The 20,060-nt window shown below is 43.0% G+C and overlaps 1 protein-coding gene across 1 annotated transcript; it reads right to left on the bottom strand.

The window, feature by feature from the left end:
• Window positions 1-13,368: 13,368 nt before the first annotated feature.
• Window positions 13,369-14,259, bottom strand: LOC108203323 (uncharacterized). Its single transcript, XM_017372159.1, has one exon. The coding sequence runs from the start codon at window positions 14,257-14,259 to the stop codon at window positions 13,369-13,371; it is 891 nt and encodes a 296-aa protein (XP_017227648.1).
• Window positions 14,260-20,060: the final 5,801 nt, after the last annotated feature.

Genomic DNA, 20,060 nt, shown 5'->3' with positions numbered 1-20,060 from the left:
GATAAACTCACTAATTAGCCATTGATACTTCATGACTAGCGATTGATCTTCACTTCACTTGGATAGATTACATGACTTCAAATATTTACAATTATGTCACTATATCTATACATCCATTGATATATCAACTGCTAATCTAAAAGTGTACATTATTATCATATCGATCGCTAAGATGCTCCAGCTTTGTTATAGTACCACATCATCGATTGATGGGTGAATCTGATCGATTGCTACTGCCTTAGCATGCAATTGATCAGCTACATTCAGTTTTATTCTATGTAAGACTAAAACACTTTGTATCATCAAGAAATCACATATTCCTAACATTTAATATTTTAATTTATATAGAGATTCCATAACGTGTTCGTGAAAGTGATTAGAATAATTATACAATAATATTAAAATAAAAAAATTACAATAATATCAATAAAGTCATAATTTTATTATCCGAAAAATCTGTTGTATTTATTACCATTATAATTTAAAAAATAAAATCTCATTGTTTCTTTGCCGTTATAGTATATTTTACCTACTAATTTTTATCTTTTTAATATTAAATTACCAATTAATTTTCACCGGATTCTTTGAGGGGTTCCTTGGGCACATGATAATAATTACCAATTAATTTTAATATGTTCTTTTGTAAAGATTCTCTAAGGTGTTTCTTAGACACATGATAATAATTTATATCTTTTTAATATTAAATTACCAATTACTTTTAATATGTTCTTTTGTAGAGATTTTTTAAGATGTTACGTAACCATATAATAAAAATGCGTGATTGTGTTTTTTGAAAATTTACTATAGAGATTTATTATTTTGATTAATATGGATATTCATTAAGGTGTTCTAAAAAATACTAAGGTTCTAAAAAGAGATCTAGAAACATTTTTTTTGCTCGTAATATTTAGGTTTATGCATAATATATAGATTGTTCCAATATAAATTTAATGTAATTGTTTTGAATAAAAATACACAGAAGTCATTTTATTTAAATAATGTCAACCTATACTTTATAATTTTTTTATTTTTGATTCGAAATAATTTTTTTAATTTATTTTCAAAGTATATTAGTCAAAATTAGATAAACGATCCCGTGTCATTTTAAGGAATCGTTCAATTTTAAAAAAATTAATAAAGGTACGCAATCATTTAGAAAGATTGCGTTATAGGTAAAATTTTATTATTATCTCGATCATTTTAAAGAATATTTATTATTATATTTATTATGATCTTTAAAATAATCTTAATATGATAGTTAAAATAATCTTTACTATGATATTTATTATAGTAAGTGTTACACCCAAAATTCGACATGAAATTTACTGGTGGGCTAGGCCCGTATAGAAGATGAAGATATGGATTGAAACACTTAAGATTGGGCTTGGCAATGTGGGCGCGCCCACATATCTAACCACGCCCAGAAGGTTCTCCATGAGGGCGCGCCCTGATTGGAGGGAGAAGACACATCTTAATTTTAAAGGCAAATGATTTATATGAAGGCCGACTTCATGGACCACGCCCACAATAGAAGACCTGGTTGGGCCAGAAGAATCAAGATCAACCCGATTTAGAAGTGACTCTGTAGAAAGATAGGGCGCGCCCTATCTTTGGGCGCGCCATCTTGCCGAAGACAGTTCAGTTAGCAATGGTTCAGAAGGACAGAAGGAGATGCTTTTGTTTAGGGGGACGCCCTTAAGCATAAGTAAATCCAACTGTTGAATTGTAGAAGGCCCTACCTTGTAGTCTGAGGAGTTGTCCTCCTTGGGAGGTGGAGGTAGAATAGAAGACGCGCCCTGAAAGGCTCTATCTCTGTAGTCTGGCGGGTTGTCCCTGTCGGGGAGTGGAGTAGTGTCCATGCATTTGGGGTAAGCCTTGGGTGCTCGAGAGTCTACAAGGCCCAAGGCTAGGCCTCATCGTATTGGGCCCCTTTCGGGAGGAAGATTCTAGAAGGGGAGGCCCAGCCCACATGGGTCTCTTAGGAGAAAGAACTACGTGCCGGCTTGATCCCCTATAAATAGGGGTACGTAGGCAGATTGTAGGCATCGATCATTCTTGAGAGCTATTCCAGTTAGCAATCTTGAACCCTTTGCTTACAATTGCAGCCGCCTCCATAACAAACAACCAACCACTTCCTACATTCTCGCCAACAAGAATCTTGATCCACGCCGCGAACCTCATCTTTGTTAACCTACCAGTTTTCTTCGTTAACAAATTGGCGCTAGAAGGAGGGGCTAGTTCAAGATTTTCCATCAAGGAGAAAGATGTCGAACCACGACGAGACAACGCCCGGCGGAAACCAGCAACCCGATCCTAGATCCAGAGGAGACAATGTCGGAAAGACAAGCAACACCAGACGGACGACACCACGGTCGGGGACACCCTCCAGGAACAGGCAATTGTGATAACAGATGGAGACAACGTTAGTCTACGACCCGATCGCCTAGTCGCCTCCAATCATGGTGAGTAACGATGAATTATCTGAGAAGTCCGTTCAGAGGAGAAGACGACGGGATCGAAGGAGAAGACCGTTATGAAGGAGAAGACGGGTTCGATGAAGAAGTATGATCAGAGGAGAAGACGGTTGTTTGTTATCGGTAGTGAACAAGGCAAGGTTGTGAGGGCGAAAGATGAAGGCAAGATCGGAGCGAAGGTTCAAGAGGCCAACACATGAGGGAAACGCGATTTGCGGATCTGGAGACTTTCCAAAGGTTTCAGAAGGAAGCAAGTCCCACGGATGGCACAAAATATCGAGAAGCGCGCCTCCCCCTGACTGGGCGCGCCTCCAGGTAAATATTCTTCCTGATACTCGTATACGATATGTTGTGTTGGTTGTATCCCTTGCAGGGAGGAAGTATGTTAGGAGGTGCACCTCATTCTCACATGGCACACCTTAGGCACAGACACGCTTCACTTCAATCTCAATGATGCTCAAATCAACCACACAACTCGACAACAGACATCGGCAATCTTCTCGCTCAATCATCAACTCATCATCAAATCTTGCTCTGTCGTTGAATCTCCTTGCTCCATCAAATCTTGATCCGTCGTCGAATCTCCTTGCTCCATCAAATCTTGCCATGTCGTCGAATCTCCTTGCTCCGCCGCCAAGCGACCTCATAGCTACCGGGGGAAATCCCATCTACAACGCTTGTCCAACCTAATGTCCAGAACATTCCAGGGATCGGTGCTGTCAACATCAACACTCTCTGGAGAACCTCGACACACTTTGATGGAGGAAAGATGTCACCTCCAGTCAAGAACCAGTCTTTGCCGAAGTCATCAAGGCTCCTTCGCCCGTCAAGAACACACATCAGATCTCAAATTTCATGGCAACTCCGATGTTGTTGAGTTTCTTGGCAGGTTCAATGTCGAGATGCCGAAGAGTTTCTTGGATACAAGTCTCAGAGTAGGAACAGACTTCTAGAAGCATCTACAAATCAACGACCCGAGTCCTTGGCTGACCTTTACGCCCGGGCTGAAGCGTACAAGAAAATGGAACAATCCTTGGCTGAAAGCGATAAGAATGAATCTCAAAGTCCTTCAAAGATCAAGATGAGGAAACGAGAACAATCCTTCAGCCCGGAGCATGGAAGTCGACGTCAAAATCCAAGCAGAGACAATACTACCTATAGAAGAAACTACACACCACCTCGGGACTATGATGGAAGATCTAATCATCAGACACCTTTGGCTGCGTCAATAGAACACATCTTTAAAGCCAATCGCAACAAAGGACTCTTCCGAAGACCAGCGCCATTGTTTTCTTGGTAGATGAGGGAAGTTCATATGTGACAATCACTCGGGGGTAGTTCACTTGCTCTAAAGATCCTGAGGAAATGGTTCTAGTCGAGGTTGAAGCAAGTTCTTTAAGGAGAGACAACTTCGAGCAGGAGGCAAATGAAGTTAATCAGAAGCTTCACCCCGATATGGTGGAAGAAGTCAGAAGAGAGTCACAAATCAGGAAGGCGGCATATCAACAGAGAACATCTCGTTCTACAATAGCAAGGTGAATGTCAAGTATTTGAAGACGAGGGACTTAGTGTTGTGCAGGATGATGCCAGGAATGAACTTGCCAGGTCATGGAGTGTTCGATGCTAACCGGGAAGAACCCTGTCGAAGCAGATGCTAACTCTTTGAAGGGACACGTTGCTTGGAGCACTTGCCTTGGAGGTACATATGGCGGAGGATTATGAGAGAAGACTTGGGGCAACCTCTAGGATACAAGTTGAAGGCTGAAGACGCAGTACAAGCTCCGAATATAGGTCGGAGATCCTGGACGCGCTCTAGGATACAGGTCTAAGACGCAAGACAAGCACGAGGATACAGGTCGAAGACGCAAGACAAGCACGAGGATACAGGTCGAAGACGCAAGACGAATCCGAGGATACAGGTTGAAGATCAAAGACCTAGACCAAGTCGAAGACCAGAGACCCGGAACAAGATCCTTAATATAAGTCGAAGACCAGGATAAACACCAACATATAAATTGTTGACCCTGTACAAGCTATGAGACCCAAGACGAGTTACGAGTAAAAAAAATATATCGAAAGCCTGAGATGTAGATTGATATGAACTTCTCAGAGAGCGGCTTTCATTCCAGACGCGCCCTTATCAGTCAAAGCACCAAAGTCAGCTAGTATTCCTACAATCATCAACGTCCCAGCGTGAGGCACTAAGGTGGGCATGTTGCTTCCCAAAGAGAGGTCCCTGACCAAATCATTTGGCTCAAGTTGAACTTCAAGGGAATATAACTTATGTACGACCCTTGAAATCTTCGACCTAGGATCTGGATATGCCCTTCATCTTACCGGAGCTTCTAGTTCGGGTTTTGACATTAATTTTAGAAGTACAAATTATGGAAACTCTAAGCGAAAGATGTTGATTCTTATGTGGCGTGAAGATTAAGGACAGCGACGATTTCATCCTGTACCTACTTAATTAAAAGAAAAATGATTTCTGTTATTAAGGTGTGGCTAGTAAGAGATGGCATACACGTGCAAATTTGAAAAGGGCGCGCTAGGTTTGTAAAAAAAAAGAGAGAAGAAAATAATGAAGATAAATTCCCTGAAGGCAAATGAAAGAAGCAACAGAAGACTTTTGTTGAATAAAAAAGGCGGCGCCTGGAGGAGTAACGAGATGCTGAGACGAAGGTGGTGTGCATGTTTACGCAACTTATGAAGGAGGTTATTGAATAAACAATATAAAACTATAAGTATAATGCATCTGGGGTCACTAAAAACTATTTATTTGGATACATGAATGGGAAAGCACATGCGTACACAAGTAAAGCAAGAAAGAGACTTTCATGTTGACAATCTAATGATGGGTATGTTCCTTGGTGGGCTCCGCTTGCAACTTACATAAAGAAAATTAAACCAACTAGTTAGAAGAAGGTGTATTTTATATACTCAAGTGTCATGCGGCCTACGAGGTGAGTTAGATTAATAAACTAGAGAAATTTGAAGATGGTCAGAAGAGCAGGACTTGCAGAGGCACGCCTTTTCTGTCAAGCTGCAAGCATGTACAAGGCTATTTTATAACTGCAAGCATGTACGAGACTACTATTTATTATTAATTTTTAAATAAAATCAAGACAAGCTCCAACGCCAAGTATGAATACGAACCTGCATAAAGAAAAGTCACAAGCTAGGTCGAGATCCAAGATATAAGTTGGAAGGCTAGACGAACTCCTCTATCGAATATTGAGGGCCCAAGATCTATCATCAGATAAAATGAGGCGCACACTGAATCAAAATCAAGCAGGTTGTTTAAACATTAAAGATTTTAGTATTCATTTTAGAACTTCTTCAACAAAAGCAACAGAGCCTTCCGACTATATTCCAGGCGCGTCGTTTCACCAAGCTTAAGCACAATTGGCATCCAAGACTCGGATTCTTCGATCCTGGCCTTTGGATTGAATTTAGTTTTTCAGGAGCTATCTTTCTTATGTTAGTGGAGGATTTTATTCTTTAATATAAACACATCCTTGGACATGTTCTTTGGCTGTTGTTGATCACGCCTCAATCCGATCAAAGATTTGAATAATGTCAAGTCCAGCTAGCGAAACATGTATAAAATAATACAAAGAGATTCTCCCAAGAAAAAAGAACAGTAAGAAGACATGCAAGACATTTTTAAGCAACAAAGTTGATGAAAGTAACATGCAAGTGGGGTTGGTGCTTGGAAATGGAATGTTATTATATTAGAGAAGCATGTGATGTGCGGGGACCACTAAAAGATGAAACTAAATGCATCAGGTGCTGTATTATGTAACTTATGTTAGAAACAAAGGTTTGCTACGGGGATAAACAAGGAAGCAAGAAAGAGAAGATTATGTTGAGTTAAGGCACGCCATTTTTATCAAGATTCAGAAGTTATTTTATTAGTACAGAGATCTACTCTATTATTTATAAAGCAAAATAAAGTATGTGCACGATGATTCATCGTATGTGTGAAGAGAGAAGAAGGCGCGCCTTGGATTTAAAATCCTTGTTTTACCAAAACATAAGTAAATAAAGAAACTACTGGTGCTTCCTGTTGATCGAGCTATGTTCAACACAAGTCAATTGATCGAGCTTCTGACGGTTAGCTGCTATCTAAAATGCAAAAGTGAAGATTCCGAAGTTCTGCGAGAAAGAAACCGAAGAATCTGGATGAATATGAACCCTGCATAAAAGAAAGTCAACAAGCTATGGATTGGAGGCGCAAGAATGAAAAATGGACTCAAAAACTTTAAGAAGTAACCTGAGCATGTGAAAGAAAAGGCGCGCCTTGAAGAATATTATGTAAAAGAATAGGCGTCTGGCTTGAAGCAGAAGAAAACAGAACGAAGAAAGAAGGATCAGAATGCATGCCATTGCAGTTGGTCAGAGATAAAATGGATGCATATCAGAGAGATGTTTTCTGTCTATCATAACATTACGGAATCCTGGAAGCTCGTTGTTGATGCTTACAACCTCTGTGTATATATATTCTTTTACTCCTATATTTTCCCCCCTTTGTACAAGCTTTTCTTTCTCTTATTTATAGAGCTAGGCGTCTTGGGCTTATCTTGTGGGCTTCTGGTTCTGGGCCGGGGCGTCTTGGGCTGAGGCCCAACATTTAGTCTCCCCCCAGTTGTGGTCGATCTTTAGATGGCCTAATTATTTTTGCCTTCACCTTTTTCTTGGTTTTATTTTGAAGCCCAACATTGAGGCCCTTTGTTAACTAGGCGCGCCTGTAGATTTTTTGACTGTAGACCTCCTTGGGAACTGGAGTTCCCGCTGGCTTGTGGCGATCAACCTCCCTGTGGCTACTTATTCCGAAAAAAGCTTTTCCGCTTCTTGTCACTTCCTTTTTCTTTGCGTCTGAAACGGTTCTTTTTAGGTATTTTCTTGTTCTCTCCTTCTTTGTTATCTGTTATCCATGTCGCCCAAGATTCGTCCCTCTTCTTCTTCTCGTTCTGAGTCTGAGGTTGTCGGTGATACGTTGTTCGATGGCCTTGCTCCTTTGTCTTCCACCCTGGTTCCCCACTCTTCTTCTCACAACTTGGAATCATTAGATGATGAGTTGCAGGTTCTTGAGTCGGTTGATCCACTTATTCTTGATATGACGAAGAAGACCCCTGTGAAGGCTGAGCCTTTGACCCCTGCTTCTTTTATGCCGGAGGAATTGAAGGCGTTGTTCCGATCGAACCCCTCTTTCAACCGTCGAAGCGTAATCGGTGCCGACTCTCCCGAGATGGCGAAGTTGGGTGAGTATTGTGGTACTGATGGGGTTTATACTGTTCATCTTCCTGGTGAACATGATCGGTTGTGGCATATGCCTCAAGAAGGGTGGCAGGCTATCCCGTTCATCTTTTTTGAACTTGGATTCCGACTACCTATGCATCCTTTGTTTGCTGCTTTTTTGAAACTGATGGGTTGTGGGATAGCGCAGCTTTCCCCTAACGCCGTGGTGCAGATTTGTGGTGTTATTGCTCGTAGCCATGACAAGGGGAAGGTTCCCACGGTTGATTTATTGTTGTCCCTTTACCGAGTGAAGTATGGGAGTGGGCAGTTGTACCTGGATAAGAAACCCAGGTGTGTTCGATTGGTTGATGTTCGAACATCCAACAATGGTTGGCATGGCAAGTGGGCGTACTTTGCTGGTGGGGAATTAGGGTCCGTGGGGCCTTGGAGTGATGTTTCTAAGAATTGGCTTTATGAATTGAATCATCTGTCGGGCCTCCCGGATAGTGTTTTGGATTTGTTCCTTTCGAAAAAGAAGAAATTCTCTACTGAGGATTTTACTAAGCATGATTTTTTGGTTTCTCATTGTTGTAAGATACCATTTTTGTACTGTTGTTTGTTCTGTTTTTTCCGTTGTCTGACTTGTTTGTTTTGTTGTTCTGGCAGTGGCTGGAGAACCGCTTCGGGTGTTTTTACAAACTCCTCGCAAGATGTTGAGCTCTGCGTTGATGGCGATGTGTGCTAAGAGGGGGGCCTCTTCTATGGCTGGCAGGGGAATTGAGTTTTCTGGTGAGCGGGATTTTGAGGAATCTTCTAAGTTGAAGGATGCCGAGGTGGAAGCTAGTGAGTCGTTGGAGCTGCTTGGCGAGGCGAGTGGGACTCGTATTGACTCGATTGCCATGAGGACTTCTGAGCGGAAGCGTATGCGCAGAGCTGATGAGGAAAGTGTCTGTCCTGCTGAAAAGAAGAACAAGGGAGTTGTTAAGCTGAGGAGTAATGAGGTGGGGAAGCCTGGGACGCCGAGTCGTGATTCTGGAGAGCCTCTTGTAGGCGAGGCGTTTTCCGCTGTCCGGGCTGCTTCTTCTGCTAAAAGGTTGTTGGACCAGGTTCGTATTCTCCTTTTACCTGTGATTTTTGTTGATTGTCGATTTGTTCGAGCTTGTGATGGCTCCTTTAGGTTTAATGTACTTGTTTCCTATCTGCAGTTTACCTTTGAGTTTGACCGTCTAGTTGCGTTGGGTGTTCGTGGCAATTTGCAGGCCGAGTTGAGTCGCCTTCGGGCCGATGTGTCTGAGGCGCAGAAACAAAAGGCTGAAGCTGAGAAGAGGATTGCGTCTCTTGCTCGTAAGAACCGTGATGCTCTTGGGAAAGTGGCAAGTTTGGAGAAGCGTGTTGAGGCGCTTACTACTGAAAAGGAGGCCCTGAACGCCCTTGTGGCGTCTTACCAGATATTGGGTCTGAATTTGTTGCAGAGAAGAAGCAGTTAAGGAATGAATTTGGTGTTGTGATCGCTGAGCTGGGGAAGAACAAGATTCAGCTGGGAGGTGAGCTGGTGGAGGCACGGGGTGCTTTGTTGAAGAGCCATAATGAAGCTTTTACTGCGCTGGAAAGCGGCTATAACTTGTGCTGGGATCAGGCCGTCAAGGCTGGTTATGATATGGGACCTCATTCCTTTGCCCATCACTGTGAAGAAGTAGCTCGCGCCCGTGAAGGTGGAGGAGATTCTGATCGCCGTGAGGGCTCTGTCGCGTGAAGTTCTTTCCTTGCTTAGCCGATTTCCTGGGGTATGCCCCGGATGTGAACATGTAATGTTTTATTTTGTTTAAAAGACATGGTTTTTGCTACCTTATCCTCTGGTGCCCGGGGTATGCCTCGGATGATTTATGTAATCTTTTGACTTGCTTTTTTGGATCTCGATATGGATGCTCCTGGTTATCTCCGTGTTTCTTCCGGTGTTTGAAATCCTGTTTACTTTTCCTGGAGAGTTTACCTTTGTATGGTCCCCTAAGAATTCTTGTGTTCCTGCAGGGTGATTTATTGAAATATTGCTATGTATGCCAATCGCATAATTTTGAGATGTTAGTTAAACCATATGTGTTGTGTGTGTTGAAGGAAATGATTGTTAAAAGTATTGCAAGGGAGATAACTAGTGTAATATAATGTAAGTCTTTGAACCAAAAGATGACAATTTGCTTAATAGTTAATGCAATATTCGGAGACATTAATTGAGAATTTTATGGACTTACAGTCCTGGCAGAGAATTTTGGCCGACATGGCTCTTTGATTGTGCTAAAAAGAGAGTAGGTGGTTGGCGTTTTTGCCTTGCTTTGTGATAAACTTTTTCTGGTGGTTGGCTTATATGCCTTTCATTGTGGGCGAAGGGTGTCATGATCTACTGGTAGAACTTCTTTAGATGGATTGCATTCCAGGTGTTGGGGATCGTGGAGCCGTTGAGGTTAGCGAGTCGATAGGTTCCAGGCCTGACTTCTTTTGTGACCATGTAGGGACCCTCCCATGGGGCCGAAAGCTTGCTTTGCCTGGAAGGCGTGGATGCTGCCGCTTCTCGAAGAACCAAATCGCCTTCTGCAAACTTTCTGATTTTGATTTTGGAGTTGTAGTATTGGGCTACCCTCTTCTGGTACTGCGCCACCTTCAGTTGAGTGATGTCTCGAGACTCCTCAATTAGGTCGCTGTGGAGTTTCAACCCTTCCTCAGATTTTTCAGGGGAGAAGTCTTCTACCCTTGGAGATCCCATGCTGATTTCGACCGGGAGTACTGCTTCGGTGCCATATGCCATTCTAAAAGGCGAAAAGCCGGTGGTTGACCTTGGTGTAGTTCTGTGGCCCCACAGCACATTGGGGAGCTCATCTACCCAGTTGGTTGTTGCCTCTTGGAGCCTCTTTTTGATTCCTTGCAATATGGCCTTGTTGGTGATTTCCACCTGACCATTTGCTTGTGGGTAGGCCACCGAGGACTTGATGTGGCTTATCTTTAGCTGGTTTAAAGCCTCTTCGAAGTCTTTGCCGGTGAATTGGGAACCGTTGTCTGTCACTATGATGCGTGGGACTCCGAAGCGGAATACAATGGATTCCATGAAAAAGTGTGTGACGTCCACCTCCCTTATCCTAGCCAGGGGCTTGGCCTCGACCCATTTGGTGAAATAGTCTATTGCCACGATTAGGAATTGTTTCTGGCCTGAGCATTTGGGCAATGGGCCTACTAGGTCCATGCCCCACATGAAGAATGGGCATGGAGGCTGGGATGCAGAGAAGCCTGTCGCGGGTCTGTGGTTCATCGCCCCATATAACTGGCATGGTTTGCATTTCTTGGTGAAAGCTTCACAGTCGGCTCGTAAGGTTGGCCAGAAAACCCCATGCTTTAACATTTTTGTAGCCATGCTCTTTGCCGAGGCGTGCTCCCCACAGATACCAGAATGTATTTCTATCATAGCGGTTTGAGCTTCTTCTGGACCAACGCACTTGAGTAGGGGTTCTGTTAGGGCTCGTCTATAGAGCATGTCGTTTATTAGACAAAAGTTGCGAGCCTTGAACTCAATCCTTCGCTTTTCATTTTTGTCTTGAACATTCAGTGTTCCCTTGATAAAATCAATGATAGGTGACCTCCAGTCGGGGGCGGCTCTCGTGCAGTTGATTTCATCCCGGACGATTGATGATTGGCTCAACTCTTTGATATAGATTGGTTCTTGAGATTGGGCTGCTGATGAGGTTGCTAGGCGTGAGAGTGCGTCAGCCCAGTGGTTTGCCGATCTGGCTATGTTTTTGATAGACCAGGCTGTCAGAGTCTGTAGGAGGTCCAGCACCGCTTTTCTGTATGAAGCCATTCTCTCGTTGGATGTTTTAAAATCACCTGAAACTTGCTTGACTACCAGCTGCGAGTCACAAAATATGTCAATGTTCTTGACTTCCAAGTGTTTTGCGAGATTCAAGCCTGCAATCAGGGCTTCGTATTCAGCCTCATTGTTTGTGGCTGAGAATTTGAATCGCACTGCCTGTTGCACCTTGAAGCCCTCGGGGCTAACAAGTAGTATGCCTGCGCCGCCTGCTTCCTCTGTGGAGGATCCATCAGTAAATAGTGTCCAGGCCTTATCCGTGAATGACTGACCTGGATTACTTGGGGTTTCAGAGAAATTGCATTCGGCGATGAAGTCTGACAGCACTTGTGACTTGACGGCTGTTCTGGGCATGAATTCTAGGCTGAACTGGCTTAACTCTATTGTCCAAGCGGCCAACCTCCCTGAAATATCAGGGCGGTGCAGGACACTTCTTAGTGGCTGATTTGTCAGGATGATCATGTCGCGTCCCTGGAAGTAGTGTCGTAGCTTCCTACTGGCCATTACCAGTGCTAGGATTAGCTTTTCGATCTTGCTGTATCGTGTTTCAGTATCCTTTAGCAAGTGACTTGCGTAGTAGACGGGAGCTTGTGAGCCCTTGACGTCTTTGACTAACACGGCTGCTGTCGTGGAATCGGAAGCTGAAAGATAGACCTTGAGAGGTTCCCCTGGAATTGCTTTTGTTAAGACGGGAGGGTTAGATAAGAACTCTTTTATTTCCGTGAGGCTTTGGTCACACTCTCTTGTCCACTCGAATTTGTTGGCTTTGGCTGCATTTTTTATTGCCTCGTAAAGAGGGAGGCTCCTTTTCGAGGACTGTGGAATGAAGCGTCTGAGGGCTGCTATACAGCCCGTGAGAACCTGGAGATCTTTCAACGATTTTGGGGGTTCCATCTCTCTAATAGCTTTGATCTGAGACGGGTCAGCCTCAATGCCTCGTTGAGTGAGCAAGTGACCCAGAAATCTGCCACCCGTTACTCCAAATGAGCATTTTGCTGGGTTAAGACGTACTTGATTGTCCCTGATCCGGGAGAATGTTTCCCTCAGATCGCTGGGGTGTTGGGCTGTCTTCACAGACTTGACAATCATATCATCGACGTAGATTTGCATGTTTCGTCCAATCTGTGGGGCGAAAATAGTGTCCATTGTTTTCTGGAATGTTGCGCCAGCGTTGAGTAGGCCAAATGGTACCACGGTGTAGGCGAATACACCCTTGTGGGTGATGAAGGCTGTGTCTTCTTGGTCCTCTTTGGCCATCTTGATTTGGTTATAACCTGAGAAAGCATCCATGAAGGAGATAAGCTCGTGTCCTGCTATGGAGTCTATGAGCTGGTCTATGTTTGGTAGAGGATAGAAGTCTTTAGGGCAAGCTTTGTTGAGATCGGAGTAATCGATGCACATCCTCCATTTCCCGTTGCTCTTTTTAACTAAAACTGTGTTTGCTATCCATCGTGGGAACTGGACTTCCTTGATGAAACCTGCGGCAAGAAGGCGATCTACCTCGGCCTCGATGGCCTCTCGCTTTTCCTGTGAGAAAGTTATGATTTTCTGCTTCACGCACTTGGAACCCGGCTTGATATTTAGCCTATGGAGTGCTATTGTTTCGGGGATTCCTGGCATGTCACTTGGGGACCATGCAAATATATCTGAGAATTCTTGAAGGAGTGATACCAAAGAGTCCCTAATATGTGGGGGTAGACTGGCTCCAATGCTTATCGTCCTTTCTGGGTTGGCGGGGTCCAGGTTGACCAGTTCTAGTGCCTCCACAGGTTGTAAACCAGGGGGTTTGTCCTCCTGGTGAGCTGATTATGTGTTAGTATCTAGACCCTCAGCCTCCGGGCCTTCAGGGTTGCGGGGTATGTCCTCAACTTGATTAACCGTGGAGCCTGAGGAGCGTGGAGGCTTCCTCTTAGGGATGACATTGCCAATGTAACATTGTCTTGACATCTGTTGATCTCCTCGGACTTCGCCTACTCCAAATTCAGTGGGGAACTTCATTTTTAAATGTGGTATCGACGTTATCGCTCTGAGCGCTGTCGTTGTAGTTCGTCCCAGAATTGCATTGTAGGTGTTTGTGGCGTTTATTATGTGGAACTTGACTACATGCCACAGCTGTGCGGGTGGGGAGCCGAAAAGTACTGGGAGATCTATTGTTCCCAGGACCCTGACTTCGTTTCCCGTGAATCCATATAAGGGAGCGTTCCTGGCGTCATCAAGCTTTCTGTCACCCAGGTCCATCCTGGAGAATGCTCCGTGGTACAAGATATCAACTGAGCTACCATCGTCGATTAGGATTTTCTTGACAGTGTTTGTACCAATTTTTGTTGTGATAACCATTGCGTCTTGGTGTGCTCTGATTATCCCTTCTGGGTAGTCCGCGTCTGAAAATGAGATGACTGGAGAAGGGTTTTGCTTGGGTCGTTTAGAGTCGACCCTATATACTTCTCTGGCATAAAGCTTCTTTGCGTTGTTTGATGCTCCTCCGGCTGTAAGGCCTCCCGAAATGACGTCAATGATTCTGTCAGTGCCCACTGGGTCTGACTGGTTAGGCTCTTCTCGCAGTGCAAAGTGCGATAATTCCCCGCTTTGGATTTTGTTCTCCACTAGGTTGCGAAGTTGGTAGCACCTTTCAGTCGTGTGACCCGTGTCCTCATGGTAGTCACAGTACTTGGAACTTTGGGGTCTATTAGGGTTCATCGGTCTTGGGGGATGATAGTTCGGGTCTGTCTTCATGATTGCCAAGATGGAGGTGATTTCCGTATTTAGTTTGGTGAAATCCTTTTCTTCCCTGGGGGGCGTGGAGGCCACGAGGCTCTGGACCGTTGAGCCGCTGGGGCGCCCTGGGGCTGTTGAGGCGCGGAGGCGTTTTGGACAGGATCCTGCTTATCAGTTCCATGTGAGACACGTCCTTGTAGCCTCCTTGGTTCCCATCTGTTGCTCGAGCCCGAGCTTTTGTCCCACTTCTTGGCCTGAGGTGAAGCCATCTGAATACTGCCTACAGCTTCTTGGATTGTCAGCCTGTGTTCGAAGATTTCCATGGCTGCTTGGAGCGTCTTAGGATTTTTTTCAAAAAATTCTTCTAAAATTCTACCATGGCGAGATTTATCCACCCCTGCCGCCAGGTAATTGATTGCCAATTCATCGATTAGGTTAGGTATCACGGCCACCTCATTTCTGAATCTGGCTAAGAAATCTCTGAGGGATTCAGAGGATTTTTGGCGAACCGTCATTAGGGAGGCTGTGATCTTCCCGCCTCTTTTGTTACTTGAAAACCTCGTTCTAAACTTGTTTTTCAGCGTGCTCCACGAGTCTATGGACCGTGGAGGTAGATTTTCAAACCATTCCAAGGCTGTGCCACTGAGGCAGGTGCAAAAGAAGCGGCAACGCGATATTTCTGAATGGCCATAGTAGCTCATCCTACCATCGAACTGGCTGATGAAGTCTGACGGGGCCGTGGTCCCGTCAAACTGGCCTATCGAGGGAATTTTTTGGCGTTTGTCTAACTTGTAGTTTTCAATTTCCTCAGATAGGGGGCTTTCCGACAGGGTCTCTGTGCCTCCGGAGCCTGTTTTGATCTGGTTTCTCAATCTCGCGAGCTCGCTTTTGATTTTCGTGATCTCGGAACTAGTTTTAGTTTTAGATCCAGTTTCCTCTTCTTCCTCCTCGTCGTCACAAACCGATTTCTTCTTGTGACGGCGAAAGCTGTGAGAGCCTGCTGAATCCGCCCTGGTGGTGTATTCGCTGTTGGCTGAAGGCCTCCACGAGACTTCCTCATCATCTCTGGTTTGATATTCTTGTGAGGCGTTGCCTATTTCCGCCTCGAGGCGAGCTATCTCTCTTTGCTGCCTCACCTTAGCGGCAAGTAAACGCCTCTTGGTGTCTAGGGCCTGAAGCTCCTCCTCGAGGTTCACTGTTTCGTGTGCTTTCACTCGCTCCTCATGTTGCCTTAGCGCCTTGATCCTTTCGAGGTGAAGGCGAGCGTCGCTGGTTAAGACATGCCTTCCCTGGGGGGTGAGTACGGTTTGTCTAGGGCCTCGTTTTCGCCCCTTCCCTGTAGGGTCAGATTGCGCCGGAGCCGCTATCGAACCTTCGGGAGAAGCATCTCCGAACAGTAACTTCTTAGGTTGAAGATTGCTGCCGAGATCTATTTCTGGAGAGCTGATTGTTCTTGTCAGCTTCGATTTAACTGTGGAGCGTGTGCTCCTTCTTCGTTCCTCTCCTCCGGCCATCCGGTGGTCGGGATAGAGAGCTTTCGTTGGAAAATAGTAGAGCCCCCTCTTTCTAGCGCCAAATGTTGATGCTTACAACCTCTGTGTATATATATTCTTTTACTCCTATATTTTCCCCCCTTTGTACAAGCTTTTCTTTCTCTTATTTATAGAGCTAGGCGTCTTGGGCTTATCTTGTGGGCTTCTGGTTCTGGGCCGGGGCGTTTTGGGCTGAGGCCCAACACTCGTAACTCTTTTTTGTCCACAATCCCAAGGTCCCTTTCAAAACTGCTCTGAAATTAAAAAGCAACATGATTATGCATTATTGCATGGATGAGATACACAGTGGTAGCAAGACACCATAAGATGAAAAAGATTCATAAATGTATATGGATGAAGAATGAAAAAACATTGGACGCGCCGTGATCGAGTAGTCCGAGCAGAGCATGAAATGATTTTAGAATCTGAGCAGTATGGAATTAATTAAGGGATCTTGAGGGAAGTTGTTAGATATAATTGATGATTACTAATATTCTTAAAGTCTGTTTTAGAACAGGAATCATCAGAGTTTAATCAGGAAGCTGATCAGAGTTTAGTAAAGTCTGACAGAGTTTGATAAAGTCTGATCAGAGTTTACATAGTCAAGACTCGTCAGAGTTTACACGTGGAAAGAGCTCAGAAGCGGATATACTTCAAGGGAGGATAGAAGCGGAGGAGTGATTTGCTGACTATGGAAACTAAACAGAAAACTGGAGCAATCTTTGATTGATAGATTTATTAGCTGATTTATAGGATATCAAATCAGAGATTGATTTTGTAACTGTGTCTATATAAACACAGATTAGGGTTACTCTATATGAGTTGAGTTATTGAGTACATTGTTTAGAACCCTAGCAGCTCTTGGTGATACAATATAAATCACTGAGAGAGTTTTTGTAACCATCAAAGCTTTGTGAATATAAGAGTTTATTGATTTCAATTTCTTATATTGTCTTACTGTGTTACAGATTGTGATCACTATATCATATTATATAGTGAGTTTATAGGACCTAACAAGTGGTATCAGAGCCAGCTCTGTTAAGATTACTACAGTGAGATCTTAAACACAATCATGTCTGAAAAATCACAAGCTTCATCCTTTAGAGTTCCAATCCTTAAGGCATCTGAATATCCAGTCTGGAAAGAAAGAATGATCATATTCTTAGACTCTGTTGATCCAGAATACCTTGACAGGATTTATGATGGACCACATATGCCTACCAAGCTCTCTGTTGGGATTGCAGATGAACCTCAAAAGATGGTTCCAAAAGAAAAGAAAGATTATACTCCAGAGGACATCTCATCTATCAGTAAAGATGCAAAGGTGAAGCATCTGTTGCATAGTGCCCTTGATAATGCAATGTCTAATAGGGTGATTGGGTGCAAAACTGCTAAACAAATCTGGGATGCTCTGGAAACCAGATGTCAAGGAACTCAGGCCATTAAGAAAAACAGAAAAACAATCCTTACACAGGAGTATGAGCACTTTGACTCAAAATCTGGTGAGTCTCTGACAGATCTGTATGACAGATTTGTCAAACTGTTGAATGACTTATCTCTGGTGGACAAGGAATATGATCTTGAAGACTCAAACCTCAAATTCCTTCTAGCTCTTTCTGAAAAATGGGATTTGAAAGTCACTACAATAAGAGACAATCTTGATCTTGGAGAAATGTCTCTTGATGATGTTTATGGAAGACTAAAGACTCATGAACTTGAGATGGAGCAAAGGAGCAAACGACATGGAGGAAAATCAAAGTCTGTTGCTCTGAAAGTTCAAGAGGAAACTGCTAAGAGCAAGGGAAAAGCTCATGTCACAAAGTCTGACATTGAGTCATCAAACTCTGATGACTCAAACTCTGATGTTCCCTCAGACTCTGAAGAAAGTGATGATGAGATGATGCAGTTAGCAGCATTTATGGTGAAGAGCTTCAAGAAGTTGGCCTACAAAAAGTTCAACAAAGGCAAAAGTTTTTCAAGGAAAGACAGAAACTCTGACAGAGTTTATGACAAGAAGAACTTCAAGAAGAATGAGGGCAAAGAAGGGAAAGCTGGAAAAGCTGACAAGTATACCTGTTTCAACTGTGGTGAAAAGGGACACTTTGCATCTGAATGCAAGAAAGCCAAGAAGGAAAAAGAAAAAGCCTTCATCACCAAGAAAGGAAACTGGACAGATACATCTGATTCAGAAGAAGAAGTCAATTATGCTCTGATGGCAAACACTGACAACAACTCTGAATCTGCTGCAAAGGTACCTCATTCTACTCTTGCCTTTGATACTGAAGATATAACTGAGCTAAGATTGTTTCTTAAAACTTTGCACATCAGCTTTAGAGATCAGACTTTAGAAAATGAAAGATTAAAATCTGAAACTCTAAGTGTGAAGAAAAGGAATGATTATCTAGAAAAAGAATTAGTTCAAATGTTGGAAGTTCAGAAAGAAAGAGATGATGCTGTCATTATCAAAGATGAATTATTAAAGAGGTATGCATCTCTTCAATCAGAACTTGCTAAGGAAAGGGAGATCATTAAGACATGGACTAATTCAGGCAAAACTACTCAGGATATCTTAGGTAGTGGAAACTGGAAGAAGGGACTAGGTTACACTGATAACTCTGAAGCTGAGTCATCAAAAACAGAGTTTGTTAAAACTAAAAAACCTAAGGTTAAACCTGTCAAATTTGTTGTTGAATCCTCTAAGTCTAAACAGAGTAGACCAAAATCAGAGATTAACAAAAATTTAAAATCTGATAAGCCCAAACAGGTTAACATAGGACTGATGACTCAGAAACAGCTTAAACATAAGCTTAAAGAGGTAAAGTCTGATGACAAAAACAAGGAGCCTAGGAAAAATAGAAATGGCAAGATTGGTATAGACAAGAGTAATAACTACATGCCTGTTCCAAATGCACCTAGGAAGACATGCCATAACTGTGGTAATACTAATCATCTTGCTAATTTTTGCAGGAAAAACTAGGACATTAACTCTTTACCTACAAAGTCTGGAGTTAGAAAAAGTAGTATTAGATATAAACCACAAGATCCATGTTTTCATTGTGGTAGTTTATGGCATTCTATTTATACTTGCAAAGAATATCATAGTTTGTATTATGATTATTATCAATTGAAACGTTCTTTAAAGGTTAATAAAAACTCTGCAAGTACAAACTCTGTTTCTAGTACAAACTCTGTTGCAAAGTCTGTTAGCTCAAACTCTGAAAATAAAACCGCTGCAAAAGCTAACAAACTTAATAAGGCCAAGGGATCCAAGCAAGTCTGGGTCCTTAAAACTAACAATTAGTGGTCTTTGTGATTGCAGGGCAACAGGAAGAACGTTCTAGTCTTGGACAGTGGATGTTCAGGACACATGACTGGAAATAAGGCCCTGCTATCAGAGTTTGTGGAGAAGGCTGGCCCAAGTGTTTCTTATGGAGATGGCAACATAGGAAGGACTCTGGGATATGGCAACATCAACCTTGGAAATGTCATCATATCAAATGTAGCTCTTGTTCAAGGGCTGAAACACAATTTACTCTCTGTCAGTCAGATCTGTGATAGAGGATATAATGTTGATTTCTATGAAGAACACAGTGAGATAGTAAGCAAGTCAACAGGCAAAGTGGCAGTAACTGCTCACAGACATTGGAATATTTATGAAATCCACTTGCCTACAAACTCTGAAGGAAAAGCAATTTGCTTGTCTACAAGGATCTCTGCAGAAGAAAGTTGGAAATGGCACAAGAAGCTCTCACACCTGAATTTCAACTCCATAAATGAGCTTATAAAGAAAAAGCTTGTGAGAGGACTCCCTGAATCACTACTTACATTTGATGGATTATGTGATTCATGTCAAAAAGCCAAGCAGAGAAAGACATCTTTCAAGAGTAAGACTGAATTCTCAATAAACAAACCATATCATCTTCTACATGTTGATCTATTTGGACCAGTCAATGTACCATCCATTGCAAGGAAGAAATATGCTCTTGTCATTGTTGATGAGTATACCAGATACACTTGGGTATATTTTCTTCACTCTAAAGATGAAACAGCCTTGCATCTGATGGATCATGTGAAACAACTGGATCATGGATCTGAAGACAAAGTGAAGATCATTAGAAGTGATAATGGAACTGAGTTCAGAAATTCAACAATGGAAGAGTTCTGCAAAGAAAGAGGTGTAGTGCAACAATTCTCTGCACCTGGTACACCACAGCAAAATGGTGTAGTTGAAAGGAAAAACAGGACTCTTAT

The sequence above is a fragment of the Daucus carota genome, chromosome 4, assembly GCF_001625215.2.
Source record: "Daucus carota subsp. sativus chromosome 4, DH1 v3.0, whole genome shotgun sequence".
NCBI lineage: Eukaryota > Viridiplantae > Streptophyta > Magnoliopsida > Apiales > Apiaceae > Daucus > Daucus carota.
This window is presented reverse-complemented; position numbering and strand designations above follow the sequence as displayed.

What these genes read in the sequence shown, in the direction of transcription:
- LOC108203323 (XM_017372159.1), bottom strand. Translation starts at nt 14,259, where the DNA reads ATGAACCCTAATAGACCCCAAAGTTCCAAGTACTGTGACTACCATGAG.